The following is a 12,278-nucleotide window of genomic DNA, read 5'->3' as shown; positions in this document are numbered from 1 at the left end:
CTCCACTCACCCTTCTCGCCTTATCACGACTAGCTAGGTGAAAGGTAAACAATACACTGGTAGACTCGAGTGATCGCGCCGTGCCGTCGTTGCTTATCGGGATGTTTCGCGATTCAAATACACGGCGGATTAATCTCTTTATCTCGCATCTGGGGGAGCAACAAGACGGGACGAATGGGGACGCGAGGTGCGCGCGAAGCACCGAAAAGTCCGGCGTCATCGTACAAATACGAATGATAACGTATACAGCCGTCTGGCTGACGACGATACGCGACGGCCGCCGAAGGCGATCATTATCTACTTTATACTAATCGCCGCTCCCGGACAAACGGTGGCCAACCATCACCGGGACGTAACCGTCCGTGAATCGTCCTTCTGCATAGATTGCGCGATGGAGACGCGATAGGATAACACAAGTGAGCTCGAATTTCTCGTGGCGAGCCGCAGTTACGCGCGACCGAAACTTGGATTATGATCGTTGATGTGGGAGGATCACGAATGTCCCCCGACCCGTGCCTGTCGTAATTAAGCGGCGCACGATCATGAAACGGACGCGATCCGTGCCAATGTCGCGTTTAGGCCAACGTTATACGATCGTCAATTAAAACTGACAATTGTGATTTGATTCTAATTATACGCGGGACTCTCTATCTCTCTTTTTCTAATTTAATATTGTGCGCTGGTCGCGCTTCTCGCGGCGAGAAAGAAAGACGATATGTTCGAAAGCGCGAGCAAAAGTGTTCGCATATCGGAAACTTGCGATAGACACGGCGTTATCTAGCTTCCATTTCTCTTATAATAGCAGAGAAAATTGCCCGACGATGACGCGGACTTTTAGACCGACGCCAATCGCGACGGATAACTAATGTCCCCCGATTAATTTCCACGGATCTAACGTGACTTCATCTACATGCCAGCTGATTAGCGATCTGAAAGGGGCGCCGGGAAATGCTAATCCCGTTGAGCGAACCTCGCGAATGCGGCTGCACCGAGGAATTGCTCCGGGTCAACTAAGTTTTCCTCTTCTGCAAGATTCGAGGCGACGAGAAAGGAGCAGAGAAACGTGGTAATCAGGCCGAATTAACCGCCGTCCTCGTGGTTGACCCTAAACATTAGCGCGAGTTAACTGGATTTTTATCCTCTCGCTCGCACTCTAGGTACGAACGTAGACATAGTAAGAATAGACTGCGCGTTCCCTACCCGTGTGAAAACATGTACATACTTTAGAACGAGATAGCTGGTGTTGAACAGTATAGAGAACCTATAATCAGAGAATGGCCATAAGAGTTCGTCAAATCCCCGCGGGTGAGAGAGAAACATAGGCTATCTTACACTTCTATACGATCGTAGAATTTGACGAACTCTTATGGCCAGTCTCTGATTACAGGGCGATGTGACATCTAAATGTAATATGACATCACACTGGTTCAAGAAATTAGGGAAAAACAATAAAGAAATCAGGAACATGGAGCGATGAATTAGATACGATAAAAGGGAATAGTATAAGGAGGCTACGGATGGAAAGAGAAAGCAGGTTACGAAGTTTAAAGAGAGAACAAGGAGAGAAAGAAGAGGAGAAAGAGGAAGAAATGTAAATAATATAAGTTCAATATAAAACTAATAAAGTATAAATAAGGAATATAAAATCCGTACAAGTGTAAGTACAAATAGGCTAAAAGTTTAACATAGAAAAAGCTAAGCTTAGAATTGTTACATTTAGGTTTCGAATACAAGTAAACTAAGTAAGTAAATAAAGTAATTAGAAATACTAGTCACAACATGCAAGGATGAAAATAGGGAGGATGGAAATAAGTATGCAAGAATAAATGAGTTAAGAACATATCGTAAACCAAGTCCACTCCAGATATTGATAGACGGAGGGTACTGTTCAAACTATGTTGTCGCTTTCTAAAGTTTGTACACTTCTGCAGCCAAAAGGCGCAGTCTACATATTATACGTCTATGAGTACGACGAAGAACCTAGTCTAGCCGGGAATCCGATTAAAGCTGACAATGAGACACGCGCGTAGGTGAAGCTCCATTGTTGCGAAAGCACGGCAGAAACGCATCTTGAAGTCCTCTTCGAATCGGTTGCGTTCACTTTAATATCCGCGAAATAAGGAAATCTCGGAGCGACGTTCGCTCCAAAAATTTCGATCAAAAGATCGTCCCTGAGAGATTAAGAATTTCCGCAGAGATTCTCGCTATCGCGCGAGCGACACGTGTTTCGCGATTGCGGGCTTCATACGTCGAAGACGATATGAGGATCTCTCGATTATCTTAGCACTTATTTAGACTCGAGATTCTCGAGGAATAACGTCAGTTCTTTTACCTGGCGGCGGAGCCAGCGCGTTCGGCTGCGGCGGGGCTGTTGCCATCGGAGGTGAGTGCATTCCTACCCCCGACAGCGGGGGATAAGGTGCGTGATACTTTTGGTTGTTCATTCTTCTACTTCCGGCTCACCCTCGTCCCTCCTGTGAACAAAGCAGACGTGACCGGGTCATCAATCGACGGGTTCGCAATGGATTGTACAATCCATTGTTTCGTACGTACGAAACTGTCTCGAAAATAGGGGAAAAGGAAGGAAAGTGACGCCCAAAAACGAGCGAAAGGCGCGTTCTGACAAAAGTAAGAATATGAAAGATAGTAACAAAATTAATAAAATAGTAAAAAAATGATTCCATTTTTGTTTCAGATCCTTTTTAACTTGAGAACTGTAGAACAAAAATGTAGCTATTAATAAAATAAACCATTACAACTGCATTGATTAAACAATCGACGCGTTTAATCGCAAGTTAAAACTTGCAATAAATAAGAGAAAAGAATCAGTCTGATGTTGGAGATGTAGAAATCCAGAAAATTTATGTTCAGGTTCCAGACTGATTCGGCGATTATATTTACCGCGAACATTAAAGAAGGTTAAATTTTGCGCCGTATAAACGAGAACAGCATCGGCCGCGTTCAGCGGCAAAAGTTGCTGTGCAACAGTTGTAAAATTCGTAAATTTGATTGAAGTACGCTCTCGGATTCTACCACAATTCAAACTTAAAACGGGAAACTTTTATAGTCGATATAGATATTATAGTTTCGACCCTATTTTTTGGGTCCTTATCAAGTGATATATAAACGTTGTACTAAACAAATAAAGGAATATACCAGTCAGGTCGACTAAAAGTTTCCCGTTTTAATTTTTAATCATCACTGGTGACTATAAGCAAACTCTCTCTCTTCACAATTAAAAGTATACGCCAATTAGATTCGAGGTTTTCACAACAGCTGCGAAGCAGTTGTTTCCGCTGAACGCGGGCATTGAAAGGAGCGCGCGTCTCTCCTACCGACGGAGAGTACCCGAGGAGGAAGCATTAGTTCTGGAACGAGTCGGCCGATGACGGAAGCTGCTATGCCCGCGCGCTTTGATATCAGCTCGCGTATGATACTGTTTATGTTGAAATTGTTGGGTCATCGTCCCTCGCGTATCGCCGCTCGCGGTATTCGCGTCGTAAAGGTCATTGTAACGCGTGTACGCACGTAATTCGCGTGCATGTGCACGGTATGTATGAGAAACGAGAAGAAAGACCTGGCCGTCGCCGATAACGCCTTCCCTTCATTGATAAACTATCCTTTGTTTCGCGATCTGGTCCGCCTAAATCGGCAGCGGCACAGTTCTCGAGTAACGCGACTCCAAACCGCGTTTGGAAATTCCCTTCATTTCCAAAGTCTCCTTCTCGCGAATGCGTGGCCCACCCTTTTATCTATCAATTATCAATTCGACGAAAAAAAGAATTCCTCTTCCACCTTCCTTCCTTCCAGCCTTCGCGATGTGGAATTTTTGTCACGCGTGATTCGGAGGAATCGTTGACGCACGACATTTTCGGAACTATCACGTAACCGCGGTTTTCTTTTTCATTTTAATTAATTATCAAATTTGCAATTTTTAAGATATCGCGCGAGCAATTCTTGCCTAAGCTTATTTTAGATTTAATTTAATCGTAGAACGAACAAATTTTGCACTTTCTCGTAAAATTCCTATAATATCAAGACGTTAGAATTTGGAAATTCTATGTTCCAGAATATCTGGAAATTAAAATTTATAAATTTAAATCTAATCGATTGCATCTTAATTGCACCTTTGTCGTATTCGCAGATTCCTATTAGTTCTGAGTTTCATTTAAAAATCGTTACAAAAGATTCGTTCTAAAACATTGCCGTAAAATGTAGGACGCTTACATTATCAAATTATCGTCTTAAGGATGAACACGATGATCACTATCAGCATTTTGTCAGTAAACGATTACGGAATTACGAAGAATCGATTTCGTAACGTATTCTTCAATATCAATTGTACGCCACCATCTATCGTTCGAAATATTCGTTCGAAGTCTGCGTAAGCAATACACTACAATTGAAGCTGGTGCAAGTTTTATTAAAACGATTACAATATAACTGTATTATATTGAAGATTATTAAAGGCAAAATGCGTGTAAGTAAAATCGTCCATCGAATCAATCATCTTTCTGTCTCTAGATATGCTGAAATTAAAATTTGCAAACAAACGAAATAGGATATTTTGCGACGGGCGAGCAAGGTGAGAGGCTCGAATTCTACCAAGGTATCCCTCTTTCTCTCTCTCTCTCTCTCTTGTTTTTTATTTTAGACGCTATTTTTGCGCCGGGATATTATAACGGAATTCCATTGCATCTCGCGAGTCGCCGGAGCAAGACGAAATCGCCGACCGCCTACGTCACTGAACGTTGCCCCACGTTAACATTATATCGGATCGTACTACTTTTTAACAGCCTTGAATGATGGTTTTATGAAGCCCAATTGACAGTTTCCTCGTACGTTCGTTTTGGCCTCGATTTTTTTATCGCTACAATTTTTACAAGGTGTCACACGGCCGCGTTCGGGGCTCGCGTCGATCGGGGCCCCAAGTCGATATCTGATACGGGCTTCCGGAGAGTTATTCGAGTGTGAACGATCATTCCAAGTATCCTGCTACGTATCTTAAATTCAAAAGACGAGATTCGAAGCGTACTTTCTAAATCCTGAACTCTTTAAATCACAAATTCCCGATTTCAAATATTAGTTTACCGACTTCGGATTTCAAAACCTAAATCGTTCTCCGGACCGTAAATTCTAGGGAAAAGATTTAATCTTTGGAATCTAAAATAAAGCAAGACGTGATATATAAATACGCAATTATCTACGTATATAAATACGTAAATAGAAACAACCGACAAAAAAGGTGGATATAAATTCTAACTTTGGATTTTCTAAGCACAGTAATACTTTCTATATTTAAATTCTATACTTAATTTCTCTCGAACAAAGTGCAAATGCCAAAGTAGATATATTATGCATCACTTCACGCGTCGACCCTCTAAAGCTTCACCTTGATTGAAAACCGCGATTGAAAATATGTTGGAACTTACATGAACAAAATCGTATGGAAAAAAGATAAAAATACAAAAATTGTCCTCGGCAGTCAATCTTGTTCGATCCGTAAATAGGCAATACAGTTTCTTTGAATTAAGCGATCTTTTTACACGATTCGTATTATTTTTTATTCTACCTCGCAATATTTTTTATCTCCCTTATATACTTGATATATTTCAAATTCTATATAAATTACTGACATCTGAATTCTGCTAATCATTAGAAAAACAGCTGGTTTAAGGTAAATACGACGTAAAACTCGCGTTGCACGATTCCCTCGCACAAGTCTGATACTAGTTGAGGGTAACAATCAAACAGACAATGCTCTTTATATTATTCTCCGTAAAGCCGCTTCCCCCCCGCTTCCTCTCCCCCCCCCCCCCCACGCACCATTCGAACAGACGCTTTTATCTTCACGTTGACGCATCAGACACGTGTCCCTCTGGTACGACACGCCGGCCGAGAGATTACAAGCGTCGAATATCGAAAAAGCACTCGATTCGAGCGCAAAGATTTATGACTCATGCCCTTTTCGAGACGTATACCGTCCGGTCTCAGTGCTGCGCTGTCACAGCCCCTCTTAAAAGTCACCTCCAACTTTTCCGTGGCGTCCATCGATCGTTGCGCGTTTCAATGTAACCACGCGGTAAACTGTTACCTCACCTACCCGTTGTCAATGAATGAACGCCTCGATAATGTCCTCGCGTATCTGTAATTGGAATCCGCGAGAAAGAGAAAGAGAGAGAGAGAGATACAAATCGCAATTGTGGGCCGGAAATAGGAATTCGCTGAATGCGCGCGAGCTATGAAATGTATGTCGAAACCTAAAAAAAAGAGAGACAAAACCCTCGTCGCGGCCAGCGCGCGTCAAGAGCGTTACCCGACGTTTGCCAAACGTGTAATTCCCGCGGATCTGTCACGGTACAGTTCCACCGCGCGCGCCTTACGAATGATTATGCAATCCTAAATTCTCTCGCGATCGCAGAGGGAAAACCCGAGGGGGAAACCGCTGAGGGCATTGTGGTGTACAGATTTGCGGCATTACTGGGCATTACTAGGCATTTTTTGGGGCATTACGCCTTGCTGCGGCATTATATAAAGATAAAATACGATAAAACAAGATAAATACGATAAAATAAGATAAGAAGATAAAGTAATGCCCACTGGGCATCAGTAAACATTGGTGTACAAGATTTTGGTCAGCGGTTTCCCTCCCGGGGAGTAAACGTTCGCTCGCTTCTCATTTCCACCAGTTTCGGGATCTCGAGCCGCGATCACGCCGGAGATCTTTGGAAAGCCTTTGGGGGGAGGTCCAGGTTCCAACTGGCCGAGGTAACGTTTTTCGCAATAAATTTCTGGCCGAATAATATTACTTGTCCGTCATTTAACCACTGGCGAAGAAACTATCACTCATCTTTGGAAAACGTCTAGGGTGTCTGAAAGGCGAAGCGGGTCGGTCGTCCTTAACGTCGCTGATCCGGACGAGAAGAAAAAGCCCGAACCGAGGAGCTCAAGCGCAGGCCGCCTCGGCCACCGGTGCGCATAGTGGTCGGGCGAAGCGTGTGATGCATTGCTAAGTTATGTACACTTTCATCGGCGGTGATGTCATCCGTTTCCTCGCGCGTGTGAGCGCGCGTGTGTACGTGAGACGAGAGACTGCGTCCCGGCATAGCGCAAGGTCGCGCGGGGACCGGGCCAAGAGAGGCCGGGCATTATTTCGCCGCCCCGAGCAACCGAATTCTTCCCTTTCCCCCGTGCGTCGGATCCTATTGAACAAATGTACCGCTATTCGTGCGGGCTATTCACTCGTTCGTACAACTTCACGCTCGTTCCTTTCGTCGCGAATGCCTCGGGACCTTAGAACGAGTCGCCAGTCATATTGTCCGGTCGTTTTCCTCCTCGACCTGTACGAGGATTCTCGCTATCGGTCGTTTCCGGCATCGTTAACTACCGACAGCCAATGGCAAAGACGAGTCTTGACAAAAGCGCGGCTTTTATTGTTCGTCCGAGGGGCAAACCGCTGACCAAAACCATGTACACCAATGCCTAACTAATGCCCAGTGAGCATTATTTCATCTTGTTTTATCTTATTTTATCTCTATAATGCCCCAGCAGGATTTAATGTCCAAACTAATGCCAAAATACGCCTAGTAATGCCCAGTAATGCCCAGTAATGACGCAAATCTGTACACCGCAATGCCCTCAGCTGTTTACCCCCTCGAGTTTGCCGCTAATTGACGATACCGAAAACCATCGACAGCAAGTTACAGAATTCCCGTACCGATCGGTATCGCGGACGAAGAGAGGAAGAGAAACGTTTTTTTTTTTCGAAATCTTTGTCACTCCACGTACGTGAAGATCTACGAGCGGAAGTGCATCTTCGTCGCCCGGTTATCTTAATGTCACAATTCTTCCGATTGACCCAACCTGATATTTCGAGAAATACGTCCTGACGAAAAAAAAAGTCAATCGACCATGAGAGAATGTCACTTGTGTAAAGGCGCAGTTGCAGTCACGCGTACTCTAACTTTGCCAGAGTGTGAAGTGGAGATTATACATTGCGTACACGTGATCTCTCTCGCACACATACACACATATACACACATATTTATAAAGGCAGAGAGCCATATGATAGCCGCGGTAGTAACGTGCACTTCCGGCTTCCAGGTGAAAGAGAGGAGAGATAAAGCGGCAGAAAGAGATACGGGATACTCTTTCGAACACCTCCACGGCGCCGTTGATCTATAATTATCGACGGTATTTACCGGCGTGTCCTAAGTATGTCCGCGCCGCATATTGCATATATTGCGGAATCAAAGCTCGCGGGCCGACTGGTCGATAGCGGCACAGTTTTCCGCGCAACAACGCGCTGACGTCACCAATGGGCGCACGGATTTCATGAATGCAAATCTTGTTTACACGGAGCGACAGTTCTCGGATTTCACGGCATTTTTTTAAAATATAGCTCGTACCATTCGAGTCGCGTCCACGACAGACGGACCCTCGATCGAAAACTCTCTTTACGCCCAAGATCGATGAAAAAAACTTTATCAAATTGTCAATTCAAATTACAATAATCGCGCAGCCGAGATCCGAATGGAGCCGAGACGGGGTGCTCGGACGTCTCGCGTTACGTTATAAATAAAAGGCTTCTAAGTTTAGACACACGCGCGGTCGTGAGCATCGGTAAACGTAGGCCCGCGACAGATGCGACAATAATCGGGATGAGGCCCGCTTATCGCAACGCCCGGCGCGCGGCGGGAAGCGCCCGCGATTACGGGCACAATTTTCGTACTCACGACGGAAGAAGAGCGGCGGTGCCGAGCAACGCGTACACATCGGAAACGCACGTGCCCCCCAGCTCCTAGCCAGCGGAACGGACTAACGGGCAAGCAACCGGCAGCGGCAACAACGGGAAAAGACGAGCCTCGGTCTTGCGGCACCGGGCGCTCCCCGACTGGGCGACCGCGACCAATTTTTCCGCAAACTATTTCAAGGCTGCCGACGTATCCTCGGCGATTCGCCGCGCCGCGCCGGCAACGCGCCAGTATTCCGACATCGCGTTATATAATTACGAAAAACAAGAAAAACATTTTCCAGAATGTTAAATCGATTGTCGATTTAATCACGTACACGGAAAAAAACATTTAGCTGCTGTAGCTAAAACTTAGTAAAATATGGACACAACTAAAAATATTAGCTGTCCATATTTTACTAAGTTTTAGCTACAGCAGCTAAATGTTTTTTTCCGTGTATGCTATTCCGACATTTCAGCTTAATGCTGTGTTTCACGACGTAAAATTGCCGGCGTGCAGTTTGTTTGCTGAGAGAAAAGACGTGGAAATATAATTAATTAGGCACTCTAGTCCAACCTGCCCCTAAACGATTTCTATTATTTGTAATTCACATTTTTTTTAAATGACCGAATTGTATTGTCCACGTAAAAAAAACTCTTAAAAGAATAGGAGAATAAATAAGTGCAGCATTAACGAGTTTGTAAGTAACTTTACGAGTGTACGTATTAGGCTCGCAATAAAAGAGATCCGAAGAAAATATCCCGATTAATCAAGTCTCGCGTCGATTGAAACGTTACAGCTAATCAATCTACCTCCCCCTCTCTCCTTTGTGGCTCTTCTTGATAGCGCAAATCGCGTTATCGTGTAACCGAGGATCACGGAAATAGTTCGTCAGCGCGCATTCGTCATCGAGAGTAATTCGTAATGCGAGATGAGTCAGTCGGTCCGACGGCAATAGCGGTGTGTGTTAGACGAGAAGAAAGTGCTCAGGCTAAAAATACATTTGTTTGTGCCTAAACCTAACCGAGGTGCGACGCCCGATAGACCCGATATGGATACCTCTCATTCATCTTGTATAACGTGCGAGAGACCGGGTCTTTAACACGAATAGGTGGCCAACGGCGGATCCGCCAGACCCTCAAACGCCAGCTCGTTAGCTTCGCCTGATTCTTGAACCACTTTCATTTCCGAGCCTGTACCATTTATACCAACGAACTGAACTAAATAAATAGTATACATCGCTTGCTAGTTGGATCGTCTAATAATCCTCTCTATTTTGTACACTAATAAATTCAGTTTAATTGTAATGTATGTTATTTATCTCTGGATTCTCTTATTTTTGTGTTTTAATTATCGCGCTGTGAAGAAGACTCAGTTGAAATGTCCACGATGTTTCTTTTGCCACTGGACAATAAACTGTAGATTAATTTAAAGGTAACACGCTTTATTGCTCGCGTTTTGGCCTTCGACTCTTGTTTACATATAACAAGCGTGGCCTATTCATTATTTTATGTTATCTATAGTATATTACAGTTTATCAATATACTCGAATATTATGATCCATCACAAAATAATCATGTCAGCACAAATGCGTGTATTCTTAATCTACTCTCCATAGAGATCCAAGAATGCAGAAGCTGCCGCGACGACGTTCATTTTCGTAGATGGCTATTTCAAAAGAACGACTACGTAGAAGGAAGATCGTCTCCAATAAATCGTACGCCGATTCTGCAAAACTCCATTACTCGACGCGCTCCGAGTCGCGAGGCGTAAATATTAGTCATTAAAGAGCTCATTGTTGCAACGCCGCGCCGTGTGCACCGCGGCATCGCAATGTGTTGTGCGGCTCTTTAAACATTTATAAAATCATATTACGGTTCTGAATAACGCGCGCTCCGACTCGCGTGATAATCCACGCGAGATAAGAACACGAATGTTTTTCTCTCCCCCCCCCCCCGGCGTGTACTCTTCGCTGTTTCCAATTTAAAAAAAAACAACTCTAATTCTTCAAGTTTCCAGCGTTAAAATATCAAATTATATAATAAATCGACCTCGACTGGCAGAAAAATCCTTTATTCAGCAAAGAAAACCACGTTTCGGTCTCTGGTTTAAGCCCTTATCAAGTGGGATCTAGGGGAACAAACATTCAAATGGAATGTTTGCTCCCCTAGATCAACGCAGAGATATTAAGGCTCGATTTTTAATTGCGTACTATAATCGTGTGAAAGAATTTTGTAATTCTATAAAGACAATTTCGAATTGTGTTCGCGATTAAAAAATTGAAAATTTCAAATACCAATATCTTTTTCATTAGACTTCTGACCCGAGTATTTTAAGTATGAAAATGTTCTGTTATGCGGTCCGCAGCTTATCCTGGTGTTATTTTGTGCATAAAATCTGATAAAAAGATTTATCAGCGCAAAAACTCTATTCAAATGTGCCGGTAAAACAGAAAATGAAAACGCGGGCCTAAGTCGCAGATTTTTAAAAAACAAATGGCACCCGTTACTCACAAAATAGACAGGTTCAGTTACACGGACATCAATTTAATTGTACAATACATGCTATCGCTAATCAAGTTATTGTATATTGTTTACAAGTAATTACGATTATCACAAAATTCCTGTCACTCAAACGTATGAATTGTAATTGAAAACCCGAGGTAAGCAACAAGTCAATGAATTTCTGCCAGTCCCGGTCGAGCGATATTACTCGTCTGCAAATTATCGTTGACGCAGTGACCAAGAACGGAGCATTCGATAACTGAAATCACTCCGCGGTCGCTCCTACTCGTCTCCATCCTCGGCGCCGCGGGCGTCTTCCGAGTTTCTCAATTCAGTTTTCAGAGCCGTACGCGCGGCATAACCTCGGCGAGTCTTTACGACCCGGCTACGTCACGAGTAAGCCATCGGCGTATGCGTGTGTGAGCGGGACACCGGGACGCAAGCTGTACACACGTAATAGCAGTATCGCACTCTCTACTACACGCGCAAACACAACGAGATGCAACTCACTCCTCCTCGGCTGGTGCTCCTCCTCGGCAAGGTCGCGCGGGACAGCGTTGTCTCCGGCAAATACAAGCGAGTGACACTCGTATCCGGTGGACGTAGGGAGGCTTCTCGGCCGTCCGTTCGTTTCCCTCGCTTGCCCTCCCCCCTCCCCATCCCTGCCGAGCTCCCACGATCCGTTTATTCCGCGCTTTTCTTGTTATATGGCGAAAAATAAGAATCGCCTGACCGACCACGTCATTGTCATCGCGGCGCCTCGCGGGGCCGAGGGGGGTGGCGCCGCGAACGTGGAAATGTCGCGGCTGATACGAGCCCCGTCGACATCCGTCCATCTCTTTGATCGCCGATCCTCGAGGACCTCGAGTTCTCGCCGCGAAGAGGGAAAAAAGAAAAGACCGCGAGCGCGCGGAGTCGGGCAGATGTCTCGAGCCGGTCGCCATAGCGGCGCGCGATTGGCCGGGGATCCACCGGTCCGGCCAATCGGCTCGCGACCCGTTGAGAACGAGCCTTGAGGTCGACGGCTATCCTCTCTCTCTCT

At 44.8% G+C, this 12,278-nt stretch overlaps 1 protein-coding gene across 5 annotated transcripts in view; it reads right to left on the bottom strand.

Moving 5' to 3' along the window:
• LOC105567574 (phospholipid scramblase 2-like) overlaps window positions 1-12,278 on the bottom strand; it is a 21,631-nt gene that overhangs the window by 6,347 nt on the left and 3,006 nt on the right. For 2 of the 5 annotated variants that reach the window (XM_012022526.1, XM_012022528.1), the window contains exon 2: window positions 2,333-2,474. In XM_012022526.1, the coding sequence (XP_011877916.1) occupies window positions 2,333-2,444 (112 nt within the window). In that variant the 5' untranslated portion in view covers window positions 2,445-2,474. Of the gene's footprint in view, window positions 1-2,332; window positions 2,475-8,201; window positions 8,360-8,735; window positions 8,889-11,746; window positions 11,883-12,278 lie in introns of those variants that run through there. The other 3 variants (XM_012022525.1, XM_012022524.1, XM_012022527.1) reach the window with 3 other exon arrangements.

This window comes from Vollenhovia emeryi, unplaced genomic scaffold (assembly GCF_000949405.1).
Source record: "Vollenhovia emeryi isolate VEMERY1.0 unplaced genomic scaffold, V.emery_V1.0 DF939136.1, whole genome shotgun sequence".
Taxonomy (NCBI): domain Eukaryota; kingdom Metazoa; phylum Arthropoda; class Insecta; order Hymenoptera; family Formicidae; genus Vollenhovia; species Vollenhovia emeryi.
This window is presented reverse-complemented; position numbering and strand designations above follow the sequence as displayed.